This window comes from Ochotona curzoniae, unplaced genomic scaffold, assembly GCF_017591425.1.
Source record: "Ochotona curzoniae isolate NIBS_2020 unplaced genomic scaffold, NIBS_Ocur_1.0 contig_2723, whole genome shotgun sequence".
Taxonomy (NCBI): Eukaryota; Metazoa; Chordata; class Mammalia; order Lagomorpha; family Ochotonidae; genus Ochotona; species Ochotona curzoniae.
In genome coordinates, this window is record NW_024465573.1 from 2696027 (window position 1) to 2712996 (window position 16970).

The following is a 16970-nucleotide window of genomic DNA, read 5'->3' on the forward strand; positions in this document are numbered from 1 at the left end:
CCAACACCTATTTGGGAGGCCAACACACAGGCACTGGTTTCACCTGCTACACCACAGTGCCAGCCTCTGGCCATAACTTTTTTTTTAAAGATTTATTCATTGGGCATGGTACAGTGGCCTAGCAGCTAAAGTCCTCTTGTTGAATGTGCCAGGATCCCATATGGGCGCTGGTTCTAAGCCTGGCAGCCCTGCTTGCCATCCAGCTCCCTGCTTGTGGCCTGGGAAAGCAGTCGAGGATGACCCAAAGCCTTGGGATCCTGCATCCGCCTGGGAGATCCAAAAGAAGTTCCTGGCTCCTGGTTTCAGATTGGCGCAGTTCCAGCCCATGTGGTCACTTGGGGGTGAATCATCGGATGGAAAATCTTGCTCTCTGTATATCTGACTTGGACATATTTATTTATTTATTGAATTAATTTGAAAGGCAGAGTTAGAGATGGAGAGAGAAAGAGAGCTTTCATCAACTGGTTTACTTGCCAAGTGGCTGAAACAGCCAGAGCTGAACTGGTTTGAAGCCAGGAGTCAAGCAGGAAATTCTTCCAGGTTTCTCATGTGGGTACAGGGACCAAGCACTTGGGCCATCATCTGTTTTCCCAGGTGCATTGGCAGGAAGCTGCATTGGAAGTGGAGCAGCCAGGACTCAAACTGGTGCCCATTTGGGATGCCAGCACTGCAGTCAGAGGTTTAGCTTGATATGTCACAGCACCGGCCCCATTTTGCAGTGAGAGGAGTGATACTATACAATTTTCCTCCCTCACAATTTCATACATAGAAGATTGATTTTTACTGCAGATATTGGTAACCTCACCATTTGATTTTTTTTTTCTTTCATTGCTGGGAGTTTTCACCTAAAGGAATAACTTTTTAAGCTTCTTTTTGGCATATCTGAATTGGCTGCACCACTAGTCCTGTATTTTGGGGACATTATGAACTAAAGTAAAAGTTACTTGGACACAAGCAATGTGATTAACACTACCATCTATCCATTAACCAAGACAGCTATGAAATGACTAATGGGCAGGTCGCGTACACTGTGTCAATGCACTCGACAAGGGGATGGTTCATATCTTGGGTAGGATGGCACAAGATCTCATCATACTACTCAGAAAAATGCACAATTTCAAACTCAGGAATTAGCTATTCTGGAATTTTTCATTTAACATTTTCAGAGATCAGAGATGACAATATGTAACTGAAATCAAGGAGATAAGAAAACTATTTTATGAAGAAATCGCTGTGCAAGAGTAGCTGAAGGAAGGAAGAGGCCCGGAATTCTATCTGTGAGAGGCACAGCTGATCTAAGTCTTGATGGAAGAGACTGCCCTGAATAAATCAAGACAGTGCAAATACCAATGCTGGGAGATCCTAAGCAGCTGACAGAGTGTCAGATATTAACTTTCAGAATTGTAGGATCAGACCAACCTGCTATGGGGCTTAGCTTTTTCCTTCTAATGCCATGAATTCTCAAAAGATTTAAACATTGCGAGGAACAGGAACTGACGTTGTGGTGTAACAAGTTAAACCACTGATTGCAACACCAACATCCCATATGAAAGTGCTGTTCTCAGTTCCAGCTGCCTACTCTGACCCGGCTCCCTGTTAATGTGCCTCACAGAGAACAATGGCTCAGGTAACTGGGGTTCCTGCGTCTGGGAGACCTGGATGGAGTTCCTGGCTTCTGGTCCTGGTGGTTGCTGCCATCTGGGGAACAAATTAGTGGATGCAAGATTCTCAATCTTTGTCCATCTATGTTTCAAATAAATAAATGATTTTTTAAAGTGCAAGGAACGTATTTTCATTTTGTACCAATCAGTGATACTGCATAGTAAAGAGAGACTTAAGCAAAACCAAGATCAGTTGAGCAAGTTAGGACTACACAAGGGCCCAGTGCGTTGGCCTAGTGCCTAATGTTCTCGCCTTGAAAGTGCCAGGATCCCATATAGGCACCGGTTCTAATCCCTGGATGGCAGCCCGCTTCCCATCCAGCTCCCTGTTTGTGGCCAGGGAAAGCAGTCGAGGACGACCCAATGCCTTGGGACCCTGCACCCACACAGGAGACCCAGATGAAGCTCCAGGCTCCTGCTTCGAATCAGCTCAGCACTGGCCATTGTGGTCATTTGGGAAGTGCATCATCAAATGGAAGATCTTCCTGTTTCTCTTCTTCTCTGTATATCGGACTTCACAATAAAAAATAAAATAATTTTTTTTTTTTAAAAAAAAAGACTACACATAAAGGGCTTAAATAACAGTGACGGTTAAGTTGGAATACCAAGAGGATTACTATTTAGTGGGTAAAGCTGCCAAGACGTGCACTGGCAGGATGTTGGGAACGAGAGTGAGGGTGACTGGAGAAGGAAGTACTGCAATGACTGGTGCTCAAAGTAGGTTAAGCAATGACGCAGGTCCCAAGTTTAGCCTTGCATTGCAGTCTGAGGAGAAATGTTTTCATCCCTTTTATCTAGGATGCTCAGAGTAGGCAGGGAACATTTGGAGAATGTTAGAGCTTCCAGAATATTTGAATTTCCATCTTGATAACACAGCAACTAAAACCTGGAGTTTTCTTCCTGATGAAGGAATGGAAACCAGTTTTCCAAAATGTCCAAGGCAGGCAAGGCCCATCAGGAACACCCCGTAGATATCATTCTTTATTTCCAGGTGGAGAGGGGAGGACAGGGGTGTCCAGTTCCTGTGCCTAGCCTCTCTCACTGCACTTTCTCCTTCCCTTTGGCTTTGCTCAACATAAGTCCTGACCTGAACAGAGATCTGAATTCATCGCTGTTAAGAGCAGCTCTGTGATTGCTAAGCAGGCAGGCCATGGCACAGCACAGCAACTGCCAGATTAGGCTGACTCACCTTCCACATTCAAGTCCTAACAGATTGTTTTAGCTCCACCAGGAATGTCATAAAACCAACAGTCTCATAGCAGCTGAAATCCATGTGTATGATTTTTTGGGCTTGTTTGCAAAAGGATTAAACTGATGTTCATTGTTATTCCATCATGCCCTGATGAATGGCTTTATCTCAACACTACATTTCCTGGAATTACAATCAAAATAAAACAAAAAGGGCTTGGCACGGTAGCCTAGTGGCTAAAGTCCTCACCTTGACCATGCCAGGCTCCCATATGGGCGCTGGTTCTAATCCTGGTGGCCCAGCCTCCCATCCAGCTCCCTACCTGTGACCCAGGAAGGCAGCTGAGGATGGCCCAAAGCCTTGGGACCCTGCATCCACATGGGAGACCTGAAACGGGCTCCTGGCTCCTGGCTTCGGACTGGCTCAGCTCCAGCCATTACTGCCTTTTTGGGTGTGAATCAACGGACAGAAGTTCTTCCTCTCTGTCTTTCCTCCTCTTTGCTTTTCCAATAAAAATAAATAAAATATCAAAAACGAAAAAAGCAAAGAGGCATGTAAGCATCTGGGATTCAAAGTGTAACATCAAACAGCTCAGCAGCAAGGCTATAACTGAGCCTCAGTGCCTGTCTGAAGTGTGTGTGAAATTTTCACCTTAAATAGTTGTAAGGTTACTCTGCTAATTTATTATCTGTGCTTCCTGAAGATGTCAAATTCTTTAAAAATATATATTATTTATTAACCTTTGCAAGGTGTGAGCAAGACCATGCCAGACAAGTCTAAGGTGTGTTAAGGAGTCTATTAACCGAGCTTGGTGATAACAGGGCCCATTAGAGATACCAAATCACAAGTCCATATAACCGAAACCCCAAGAGGAACAAACAGTCATTACCATGAAGGCCATCCATTACACTGAAGACTATGTCCCAGCTTCCTCAGCAATGTAACTTACCCTAAGAGACATGCAGTGAATAATCAGGACACACTTAAAATGCTGCAGGCATTCACCTTTCTCTGGCTTCTCTGCCCACATTCCATTACTGCTAGGCCTAACCTCTCCTGGAACTCTTAAAAGTACACCAATTAGAAATACAAAGCATCTTAGCATTGCTATCTTTACTGTCCCGCCAAAGCAGTGAACAGAGGGTGAGGAATACAGACACACAGGGGCATGTGCAGGGGCTTACCTGTCCTTGGAGTCTGTCTACAGGAAGCAGAGAGTAAGCAGGTACTAGGGAGGCAAAGAGTTGACGACGCTAGAGTGATGGAAGCTTGTGACCAAGACGGCGAGCCCTTCCCTGTCATGGGCCTTTCTGGGGGCTCCGAGGGGAGTGGTTACACAACAATGCAGTGCCGCCCCCTCCCCGGTTCCAGATGATGGTGGGTGAGACTAACAGGTGGGCAGGAGGGAACACCTAGGTGGTGGGAGGAGTGACTTCCAAGCTGGTGACCCTGAACTAGCAGACTACCCCCAAAATGTTAATAAAACATAATTTACTTATTTGAAAGAATTAGAGAGGGCCAAACGCGATAGCGTAATGGTTAAGGTCCTCGCCTTAAATGCACTGGGATCCCATATGGGCACCGGATCTAATCCCGGCAGCTCTACTTCCCATCTAGCTCCCTGCTTGTGGCCTGGGAAAGCAGTCGAGGACGGCCCAGAGCATTGGGACCCTGCACCCACATGGGAGACCCAAAAGAAGTTCCTGGATCCTGGCTTCAGATTGGTACAGCAGCAGCCATTGCAGTCACTTGGGGAGTAAATCACTGGATGGAAGATCTTCCTCTTTGTCTCTCCTCCTCTCTGTACATCTACCTTTCCAATAAAAATAAATAAATCTTTAAAAGAAAGAAAGAATGAATCAATGAATGAATTAGAGAGAGAAAGAGATTTTTCCCTAAGCCGATTCATTGCCCCAGATGGCCATGATGCCCAGGGCTGGCCGAACCAAACCAGGAGCTTCATCAAGGTCTCCTATGTGGTTGGTCATCTACAAGAAGCTGGATCAGAAGAGCTGGGACACACTGGCACCATGTGGGCTGCCAGCATTGCAGGTAGTTTCTGCTGCTGTGCCACAGTGCTGGCACATTCTTATCTGTATGTTGCCTGGTTTTACTTCATGAAATATGGTGGGGGCTGGTAGTGTTGCGCACAGATTTTGAGATCCCCAGAAATCACCAGGAGTCTGAAGTTGATCCAAGTGCACAAGGATGGTTTATTCAAGCTCAGCACATCCGAACCTGGGTTCTTGGTTGAGAGCAGGCAGCTGCCTGACCAACCGGCCAGCCGGGACCAACACCCCTTACTGGAGTGTGGCCCCGAATAGCACATCCATAGGGTTTTTCTAGGGGCAGTCCACATAGCTTGAAAAGTGGCAATTCACAATAGCCTGTAAGCTGAGGGGAAATACCATACATTCCCTACCTATCTGGACAGCCCATGTCTCCAGCTACTAAAGTAAGCACCCACTTAATTACTTGAAGTCACCTGTAAGATAACCAGACTTAGGTGGGCCTTGATTCATAAGAATTGAGACCCATTAGTGCTAAAGGTCACATAGGCCGTTCAGCCTGCAAGCTCACACAGTTTCTTAGTAGCAATGTGCCATTAACAAATGGTTGGGATTTTGGTTCTTCAGTAGGAGGGCAGCACTGTACCATAGTGGGTTAAGCTTCTGCCAGGTTTGTGTTTTGGCTGCTTCCCATCCACCTCCTGACATATGGCCTTGGAAAGCAGTGGAGGATGGCCTAAGTCCTTAGGCCCCCGCAGCCATGTGGGAGATCTCAAAGAAACTTCTGGCTTCAGATTAGTTCAGCTCCAACCGCTGTGGCCATTTGAGCAGTGACAGGCGGATGGAAGACCACTTTCTTTCTCTCTGTTGCTCTGCCTTTCCTTCCTTTCTTTTTTTTTTTTTTAAGATTTATTTATTTTTATTGGAAAGGCAGATATACAGAGAAGGAGAGACAGAGAGGAAGACCCTCTGTCTGATGATTCACTCCCCAGTGGCTGCAACGGCTGGAGCTGAGCCAATTCGAAGCCAGGAACCAGGAGCTCTTCTGGGTCTCCAATGCAGGTGCAGGGTCCCAAGGTTTTTGGGCCATCCTCCACTGCTCTCCCAGGCCACAAGCAGGGAGCTGGATGGGAAGCAGGGCCATCGGGACTAGAACCAGTGACCATATGGGATCCTGGCGCTTGCAAGGTGATGACTTTAACCACTATGCCACCGCGCCGGGCCCTGCTCTGCCTTTCAAATAAATACAAAATAAATCCTTAAAAAAAGGGGTGGTAGTGGTGAATTCCAGTGTGATAGTCTAGTAGCTAATGTCTTCACCTTGCATGCACGGGGATCCCATACAAGTACCGATTCTAATCCCGACTGCTCCAATTCCTTTCCTTCCAGCTCCTTGCTTGTGGCCTGGAAAAGCAGTAGAGGACAGCCCAAAACCTTGGGACCCTGCATCCACATGGGAGACCCAGAAGAGGCTCCAGGCTCCTAGCTTCTGATCAGCTCAGCTCTGTTTCAGCCACTTGGGGACTAAATCATCGGATGGAAGATCTTCCTCTCTGTCTCTCCTGTCTGTAAAGCTGACTTTACAATAAAAAGAAACAATTCTTTAAAAAAAAAAAAACTATTGGAACAGAATATGGGGGAAGAGAAGAAAATACACAAAGGTATACTTGAATGTGCTAAACACTATGTTAGAGCTATGCCCCAAACACTGATGCTTTGAGGATGGAGTCACCATTCTAAATGGAAATCCAAGGAATTTTCTCTCCCTTTTAAAAAATTTTCTTATTTTTAGATAAGCAAAGATTTTTTTCACGTGTTGGTTCACTCCCCAGTTGCCCACAATGGCTGAAGCTGAGCTTATCTGAAGCCAGGAGCTTACTCTAGGTCTCCCATGCAGGTACAGGGTCCCAAGGCTTTGGATCATCCTCAACTACTTTCCCCAGGCCATAAGCAGGGGGCCGGATGGGAAATGGAGCAGCGGGGGCACTAACCAGCACCCATATGGGAGCCCAGCTCCTGGAGGTAGAGGATTAGCCAGATGAACTATTGCATCATGCCCTGATTTTTCTCTTCTGAAAACCCTCTCCTGCCCCTGACAGATTTCCATTTTTAATATCTTTAATAAATCTTGATTTGTTTACTGAATAAATAAATACAGATCCAAGAAATACTATGTACATAAGAAAGGGAGGCCCTAGTACCTAGAGCCTGTATAGGTGTTACTCAAGCCAAAATAAGACTGATACATTTCAGATGCATGAAATGAAAGGTGGATTTACAGAGAGGATAGACAGAAAGATCTTCTATCCACTGGTTTACTCCTCAAATGGCCACAATGGCTGAAGCTGAGCTGATCTGAAGCCAGGAGCTTTTCTGGGTCTTCCGTTTGGTGCAAGATCCCAAGGACTTGGTTCATCATCCACTGCTTTTCTAGGCTATAATCAGAGAACTGGATGGGAGGTGGAACATCTGGGACATGAACTGGCACCCATCTAGGATCACAGCGCACAGGCAAGGCAGAGATTAACATGTTGAGATACTGCATGACCCCCTCAGAGACTAATTTTTTTTTTTTTACGATTTATCAATTTGTACCGAAGGCAGATTTACAGAGAGAAGGAGATACAGAGAGAAAGATCTTTTGTCCACTGGTTTATTCCTCCAAGTGGCTGCAACAGCCAGAGCTGAGCCAATCCAAAGCCAGGAGCCCAAAATTTCTTCTGGGTCTCCCACGTGGGTGCAGGGTCCCAAGGCTTTGGGCCATCCTCTACTGCTTTCCCAGGCCAAAAGTAGAAAGCTGGATGGGAAGTGAAATATCTGGGACACAAATCGGTCCCCTATGGGATCCTGGCATGTGCAAGGCAAAGATTTAGCCACTGAGCCATCACTCCAGGCCCCCTTTCTGTCATCTTGACAAAAGAGGAATGCTGACAGCCACACTGCTTGCCCTTGCCTTTCGCGTCCCACAGGTGATCACTTACTCCAGCCGTCATGTCTACAACAACCTGACTGAGGAACAGAAGGGCCGAGTAGCCTTTGCTTCCAATTTCCTGGCAGGAGATGCCTCTCTGCAGATTGAGCCTTTGAAGCCCAGTGATGAGGGCAGGTACACCTGTAAGGTGAAGAATTCAGGGCGCTATGTGTGGAGCCATGTCATCCTAAAAGTCTTAGGTAAGGAATGATGCCAAGGTAAATACCCACATCTTTTTATAAGCTCTCTAGTCTGGACAGCTGAATGCATCATGGTGCTACGGAAGTTCAAGCTTACAAGCAAGCTTACAGTAAAAAGTCAGTGAGCCCAGTTTCCTGGAAGAAGTGTTTTAGCCATAAAGATAAAAAAGTATGATCATAATTTCCTATGGTAGCCTCTTTAAGCAACTGAGGTCCCCTCTAATGTTTGAATAGCATCCTTATATTGACCATTGAGTTTTCATCTATGATTTAAATTCATTTCTGGGTTTTGGCAGCAAGAGTTACATGGTCCTACTTAATTGCTTCTAAATTAATGAATGTCTATCCCTGTTTTAGCATCAGTAAAATGACACTCAAGTTTCTCTAAATTTCTAATAAATAATAAAAACCTCTTCTTTAAAAAGTAATGAGCAGATTTCTGAGGCTATTCCTGAAAATTACAGTACCACTAATAGCACCAGGACATGTACGTGTGTGTGTGTGAAGGCTACTTAAAGAGAGCAATATAAATCATGGCTAGAAGAGTCTCCACTCTGAAGCTGACCTTACAGGATGACTAGAGAAGCAACAGAGAATCGTTCTCAGTGGAATCTGGTGTGTGGGGGGTCTTTGAATCATGACTTTTCTCTTACCAGTGAGACCATCTAAGCCCAAGTGTGAGCTGGAAGGAGAGCTGACAGAAGGAAGCGACCTGACTTTACAGTGCGAGTCATCCTCTGGCACAAAGCCCATTGTCTACTACTGGCAGCGGATCAAGGAGAAGGAGGGAGAAGATGAACATCTGCCTCCCAAATCCAGAATTGGTAAGGCGTCTTTCTACCATGCCAGTGAGCCAGCACAATAGTACTCTACTCATGAACTCTACATCATTGGGCCTGGACACACTGCTGAACCTCTTCAACTTCCATTTCTTCATCCATTAACTATGAAATTTCTTTCCTCAAATGGGATGTAAAATAACAAAGTACTGTATAAGTCCATTATCATTACCTTGTTTAGCATTTATTTACTGTTCATAATCTTCAGAAGCGTTTGAGGATGAGCCACAGTTTACAAGAATGTTTTCCCTTCTTCTCATACTCCAAAAAGGGCTCTACCATTTCATTCTTATCCAGTTTCATGAGAATTTGATGTTGATGATGCAGCACAACGTGGACACGGGGGATTTAATGTCACTCTGTTTGTGCAGACTACAACAACCCTGGGCGAGTTCTGCTGCAGAATCTCACCATGTCCTCTTCCGGACTCTATCAGTGCACGGCAGGCAACGAGGCTGGAAAGGAAAGTTGTGTGGTACGAGTCACGGTGCAGTGTAAGTATCCCACAGGGCTGTTTCGTGTTTGCGTCATCATTCCACGGAAGACATTTCAGTCATGACTGAGATCATGACGTCAAAATCAGAGTCTTTATTTCCAGAATGCTACAGATACCTTCAAAATAAACTCAGTAGTTGTGTGGACCTTTCAACAACTGTTGCTGACTCAATACCTAGAAAATGTGAAACTTACTATACCCAAGAGGGGAACAAAACAAAAGCAAAACTACCCAGCTACTAATATCCCACTCACTATCCTAGGCAAATAGATACATTTATTTGTTCCCCAAAGTCCTTGTGAGTGAACACATGTGTATGCATGTGTTATAATCCAGAATTAGAATTAGAATTGCTTCAAATTATAGATGTCAGGCAGCATGAAGGTGATTAAGAACATTAGCTTTGGAATCAGGCAACTGCCTGGATTTTAATCTCATCTATTAACTATATACTAGCCTGGGTTATAATATATATATATATACTATATAGTATATGTATAATATAACTATATACTCCTGCTACCTAACTGTTCCATATTTTGAATCTATACAGCAGAAAAACAGTATCTGGTTCATGGAGTCATGAAAACAAAGTAAACTGTATATTTACACATCACTGCCTAGGAACAGTGGCTGACAACTAATGTGTATTCAATAACATTAGCTATTATTATTTTCTGCTAATCAGCTCTGAACCAAAGCCCGTGTCCTCAAAACATGCTGGCAGTGTAAGCATTTATTCCGTGTAATACATCATACTCTGGGCTCATAATCTAGAGTTTGAGTCTTCAAAAATGACAGCATAGCCATTAGTATTGTGGCACAGCACATTAAACTATGCATTTTATGTGGTGGTGCTGGTTCAGGTCTTAGCTGTTACATTTCTGGTTTAGCTCTCTGTTAACTACAGTTCCCTGCTCCTAGGAAAACACTGGAATATAGTCCCCCCAGTGCTTGTGCCCTGATCACCCATGTAGGAGACCAAATGGAGTTCTGGTTCCTGGCTTCAGGCTGGCCCAGTCCCGCCTGCTGTGGTCTTTTAGGGGAATAAACCAGTTGATGGAAGATCTTTGTCTCTCTGTCTTTCAGATAAATAAAATAAATCTTAAAGACAAGACAGGATAAACCAAATTAAAAGACAAAAGTAACCATGAGCATTTTGTCTACTTGTTCAAATGCCTGTGTACCACATCCAGGGCCTTTTTATTTTTAAAGATTTATTTATTCCTGGAAAGGCAGATTAATGGAAAGGAGAGACAAACAGCTTACATCTGCCATCTGTTTGAATGGCCACAACAGAGCTTAGCTGATCAAAAGCCAGGAGCCAGCAGTCTCTTCTGGGTCGTCCATGTGGGTTCAGGTTCCCAAGGTTTTGATCCATGCTCTACGGCTTTCCCAGGCCACAAGCAAGGAGCTGGATGGGAAGTGGAGCACCCATATGTTATCCTGTCGCTTGCAGGTAGATGATTAGTCAGTTGAGCCATAAAACTGTTTTTGGTATCTATTATGTCTCTGGTATCTATTGTTATATAACCAAATACTCCAAGACTTAGTATCTTAAATTATCTTTATTACCCCTTAACTTGTGTAAGTCGATCAGAATTTGAGAATGGCTTCACTGGGGGGGTGGCCTGCTCACCATTTTCTCAGGAGATACTGCCAATAAGACCAACCAGTGATAGTTACGGCGAGGCTTGCCTGGTGCAGCAAGTTCGGCCTCTAAGACAGTTCATTCACATGGCTGTGACTGGAGGCCTCAGTTTACCACATGGACTGCCACATAAGGCTTGTAAACATAGCATCTGGCTTCCACAAAATGAGTGATCTGAGATCTTAGAAATTCAAGACCCGAGAAAGATCTGCAAAACTTCATTATGATATGGGCTCAGATTTGACATACCATCACTTTTACTATATTATATTCATTTAAATTGGTTTACAAAGTCCAGACCACATTCTAAAGAAGAAAAATGAAGTAAATAATTCTATGGGCAGGGCCCGGCGATGTGGCCTAGCAGCTAAAGTCCTTGACTTGAAAACACCAGAATCCCATTAGGGCGCTGGTTCTAATCCTGGCAGCTGTACTTCCCATCCAGCTCCCTGCTTGTGGCCTGGGAAAGCAGTCGAGGACGGCCCGAAGCCTGGGGTCCTGCACCCACATAGCAGACCCAGAAGAGCTCCAGGTTCCTGGCTTTGGATTGGCGCAGCACTGGCTGTTGTGGTCACTTGGGGAGTGAATCTTTGGGTGGAAGATCTTCCTCTCTGTCTTTCCTCCTCTCTGTATATCTGACTTTGCAATAAAAATAAAATAAATAAATCTTTACAAATAAAAATAATAATTCTGTGGACATATTTATGAAGCCACAGGAGTGGAAAATCTAATAAAGCATAAAAACACATAATAAAGAACTTTCAAAACCGTGAACTCGCTATTCAAACTAAGCAGACTACTGTTGAAGTGTAATTTCTAAATAAGTAAAATATTGACAATGACAAATTAAAGGTTTTGTTTAGTGCTTTACTCAGAAGGCCAGTAAAATGTAAAAACTGGTCCAAAGTGCATTAAGAAGTTAGGTAAATAGAAACAATTTAACAAGCAAGCAAAAAAAAAAAAATGCTAGTTTAGGCATCCATCAGGTTAATGTCCTACAAAGCTACATCACAGACCACGTTCCGGGGTTGTTAGTTTAGCTGGAATAATTACTTCCACCTCTGTTGGACAGAGGTCTACCAGTTACCTTTAGAGTTGACACTTGCCTACTGGGCCAAGTGTGTTAGCTTAACTCACTAATCCTGGAGTAAGCACCAGGATCCATATGGGCACCAGTCTGTGTCCCAGTTGTTCCACTTCCCATCCTGCTCCCTGCTTATGGCCTGGGGAAGTGATAGACTAGTCTCCTGTCTATAAATCTCATCTGCCTTTCCAATAAAATAAAGAAATCTTTTTAAAAATTGCCTACCAATGTACTTTTTGGTCTATTTATCTTTTTAAAGATTTATTTTATTTTTATGGGAAAATCAGATATACAGAGAGGAAGAGAGACAGAGAGGAAGATCTTCCATCTGACAATTCACTCCTCAAGTGAACGCAATGGCCGGTGCTGTACTGATCTAAAGCCAGGCATCAGGAACTTCTTCCAGGTATTCCATACGGGTGCACACTCCCAAGGCTTTGGGCTGACCTTGACTGCATTCCCAGGTCACAAGCAGGGAGCTGGATGGGAAGTGGAGCAGCTGGGATACAAACCAGTGCCCCTATGGGATCCTGGTACATGCGAGCGAGGACTTTAGCCACTGGACTACTGCACTGGGTCCCCATTTAAAAATTTTAAAAAGGTAGGTGATTATGGGCCTTCATTATGGGCACCACTTCTAATCCCAGCGGCCCCATTTCCCATCCAGCTCCCTGCTTGCAGCTTGTGAAAGCAATTGAGGACAGCCCAAAGTTTTGGGACCCTGTACCTGAATGGGAGACTTGGATGAAGCTGCAGGCTCCTTCCTTTCGGATCAGCTCAACACCAGCTGTTGTGGCTGCTTGGGGAGTGAATAAGCAGGCAGATCTTCCTCTGTACATCTGCCTTTTTGAAAAAAAAAAATGTAAGAAGCTGTTACTTGCTACACTGGCATCCCATCTCACACTGCCAGTTTGACTCCTGGCTGCTGTGCTACTGACCAGCTCCCTGCTAACACACCTGGGAAAGCATGGAAGATGACTCCTGTCACTGAGACCTGGAAGCAGTTCCAGGTTCCTGGCTTGGGCCTGGATTAGCCTGGTGACTTTGGGCATATTTGAGGAATGAGCCAAACAGACAGAAGACTGAACTCAGCCTCTCTCGTTCTCTGTCATTCTGCCTTCCAAATAAATAAATATTTGTAGTAGAATCTTAAATAAAGTCATTTCATCTCTGACTGGCATCTTTCACTGTTCATAACGTTTTTAAGATTTAGTACTGTTGCTTCTTAGATCTGTGTTCATTTTCCTTCTTCTATGAAATTTATTTACCAAAATTTATGATGAAGTCTACTTCAGATGGAGAAAGTGCATTCTATTACCTGATAATTAGCATTCTCTAATTGTAAAGTACTCAGGTAGTAAATATTTTTGAAGCTCAATTCCTTAATAATGAGTTTTATATCAAGTGGTAATTTTGTTCTTTTTTTTTTAAAAAAAAAGATTTATTTACTTTTTGTTACAAAGTCAGATATACAGAGAGGAGGAGAGACAGAGGGGAAGATCTTCCATCAGATGATTCACTCCTCAAGTGAGCCACAACGGCCGGTGCCAGGATTAGAACAGGCGCCCATATGGAATCCTGGCGCTTTCAAGGCGAGGACTTTAGCCACTAGGCCATGCCACCAGGCCCGTGATTTAGTTCTTATAAAGGTAGTAGGACATGAGTAAACAGCGAAGTCTGCTGATTATACCTTGAAAACACAAATGAAATGTACCTAGTGTGTACTCCGGCAGCATCTTAGCCCATGTCCTTGCCTCCTCCCTTACCTCACAGTGCACTCTTCCTGAGTCATCAGGGCACACTTTCTCAGCTGGAGTGGCTCCTGTGACTCCTGCACTGCTTCCGCAGGGCATGGTGTGAGCTGTTCCCGTCTAGTTCCGTGACCAGCACCTCAGCTCCCATCACTCTCCGTGCTGTGCTTCAGACCTACTCACGTGCGTCACACTGGACATTCCTTCTGCCTGGGATGCTCTGTGCCTTGATCATCGTAATACAGTCTTTCATGTCATTCATGTTTCCAGTGTCACCTCCTCAGAGTTCTGATAACCCAAATTTAAGCAGTTAATTCTCCAATCCTCCTCTGAAATGTTACTCATCCTCTGCCTTCATAGAATTTATCTATGGTCTGAAATTACCTTTATTGTGTTACCTGTTTTTTCCTTTCTGGAAGGTAAACTCACAAAAGCAGAAACCTTGCCAGTCTTCACCATTGCCTTGGGATGTGCCTAGAGCAAGGTGATAATAAGTATCTGGTGTATGAAACAAAGAATGGCTACCTTCTGATGAGCCAGTTACCAATCGGTGTTAACTAATGTGCAAATCGCATTGACCTTGAGTTCTGAATTTTGAGGACCCATAGGCAAATCCTATACAGAGTCTAACATTATACTTCCCTTTATTTTATTGATGGGAGAAGGGCAATTTAGAGGAAGCAGGGCAAGAACTTCACAGAGCCAGAGGACCCCTCAAACATTGCCCCAGCAAGGTTGACAAATCTTTGAATATACAGCATATATGTCTACCCTCCCCACCCTAGCTTTATCTTTTGAATCAACTCAGTCTCCTCCAGTAAAGTCTGCACCAAACACTGATGAAGAGTGTGATTTAGTAACTGCCAACTGCAAGAATATTGAGATAGTCATCCAAGTGAGTTCTACTCAGGAAGACAAACAGTGATGGGGTCCTAGAAATACTAAGCCTGTCCAGTGGTTTTTGTTTGCTTGTTTTTGGAGTTCCTGTATTTCCCAGCTTATTGTTGCTTTTTCTTGTGCTTTTGCTTCTGAGAAAACAGATGTACAAAGCATCGGCATGGTTGCAGGAGCAGTGACAGGCATAGTAGCTGGAGCTCTGCTCATTTTCCTCTTGATATGGCTGCTAATCCGAAGGAAAGATAAAAAGAGATATGAGGAAGAAGAGAGACCTAATGAGATTCGGTAAGTCCCCACTTCTGCCAGGATTCTTTTCTGAGGCCAGCTCTGTCCCCAGTGTCCTCCCATGAATCTGCTAAAGGATTACTCAGGGTGACGTTCTAGCCTAGGGATGCAAGGTGTGGTTTCCCTACCTGTCTTCATCATGAAACTGTCCACAACACAGTCTTAAATGTTGTGTTTCCCATTGCGTCTGGTTTACTTCTATTTGTAAGGGGCACACAGGAGACAGCCCATTACATTTTTCTCATTGACAAGAGGGTATAGACCTTCCCAGGATAACAGGGTGGCACTCTGTGTTAACAAAACATACACTTTGCCTGAGGTAAGCATTAGAAATGACCAAGTGCCTACTGACTCACTTGGCTGCTTCCCAGTGGTATTATTAGAGGTTTACGGGTCGAGGAATTGATTAGGAAACCTCAGATGAAGCAACCATAGTAGAAGCTATGCCAGGTCCTGCCAGTAATAAAGTTTATCTTTGCTGTGTTTCTCTTCAGAGAAGACGCTGAAGCCCCGAAAGCCCGCCTTGTGAAACCCAGCTCCTCTTCCTCAGGCTCTCAGAGCTCACGCTCTGGCTCTTCCTCTACTCGTTCCACAGCAAACAGTACCTCACGCAGCCAACGGACACTGTCGACTGATGCAGCACCCCAGCCAGGGCTGGCCACCCGGGCGTACGGCCTAATGAGGCCAGAGGCAAAAGCTTCTGAACCAAAGAAAGTCCATCACGCTACTCTGACCAAAGCAGAAACCGTATCCAGCATGACCCCCAGCCAGAGCAGAGCCTTCCAAACTGTGTGAATTAACGTGAACTTGACTCCCATGCTTGCCTAGAATCAGGTCTTAGGACTCTACTAGCCATTGGAGCTCAGCCACCAGCCACACCCCCTTTCAGATCAGATAAGGTGTCATTTAAGTTGCAGTGAGCATTGTGTGGAATAGACTGATGCATGCTTTCCTTGTGTGACACCAGATGAGCAAAGGGATGCAAGCTGATCATCCCCACAAAGGCATGCCACTATGCCTTTAGATTAGTGGGAAAGCAGGTGTTCAGATCTATTTGTTGACCAGGAACTATGATGAAAATGTTGGGTAAATATGAGGTGAATACACCAAAACTTCTTACCTGGATGTTGTACACATCATTGTCAAGAAGATGAGGGGTATTGTTTGTAAATTTTCTATGCATTTCTGAAATCTACTGGATTACTGTAATTATACAGATACTGAAGCAGAACCCACAGCCTTATTCTATCACACCCATCTTTACCATATAACCACCTGTAAGAAACTCCAAAAAACAAAACACATCTCTTCTATTTTGACTTGACTGCATTTGTCCTAGGTTCCCAGGGGTTTAAACAGTGGAAGATGATGAAGATTTTCTCACACTCTATCTATTGATGATCTTCCTAGTTAACTAAACCCTGAAGTACACTAAGAAGTGAGTCTAGAATGTGACAAGGGACAATGAAAAGCTTTCCATCCTAATGATGTCTTCGTGATTGCCGGCCAACACCAGAAATATATACTGGAGTAACTGAGGAGTTTTCTCTCAAATTAGATGCCCCTCAAGGGCTTTTTCCTGCTTAAGAGAAAGAAAATATTCATTATATGCCATTTAACCATATCCCAAGAAAGAAATCTAGATAAAGAGAGATCTGGGAAGGCTGGGAAATTAACTAATATACTACTATAATCTCTTCTAAGAACATGTGAAACCAGAATTTGAAGAATGACTATACTGCAGAACATTTTTTTTTGCTTTAATTATCTTCTTCTCTATACCTTTCTTTTTTTTTTATTCTGAATTTTGAATTTTATTGTACAATTCCATAGAGTGCAAAAGATTTGATCCATTTCCTTTGAATATGGTAAGGCTGATAATAAGGAAGTTTAGCATTGTACCACACATGCAGCTTTCTCCATTTCTTTCATTTTAG

The 16970-nt window shown here is 44.0% G+C and overlaps 1 protein-coding gene across 1 annotated transcript in view; it reads left to right on the forward strand.

The window, feature by feature from the left end:
* Positions 1-16681, forward strand: part of LOC121154037 (CXADR like membrane protein) — a 98979-nt gene extending 82298 nt beyond the window's left edge. Inside the window, exons 3-7 of the mRNA XM_040976795.1 lie at positions 7829-8030; positions 8687-8854; positions 9241-9363; positions 14892-15033; positions 15528-16681. Of these exons, the coding sequence (XP_040832729.1) occupies positions 7829-8030; positions 8687-8854; positions 9241-9363; positions 14892-15033; positions 15528-15828 (936 nt within the window). The 3' untranslated portion in view covers positions 15829-16681. The remainder of the gene's footprint in view (positions 1-7828; positions 8031-8686; positions 8855-9240; positions 9364-14891; positions 15034-15527) is intronic.
* The last annotated feature ends 289 nt before the right edge of the window (positions 16682-16970 follow it).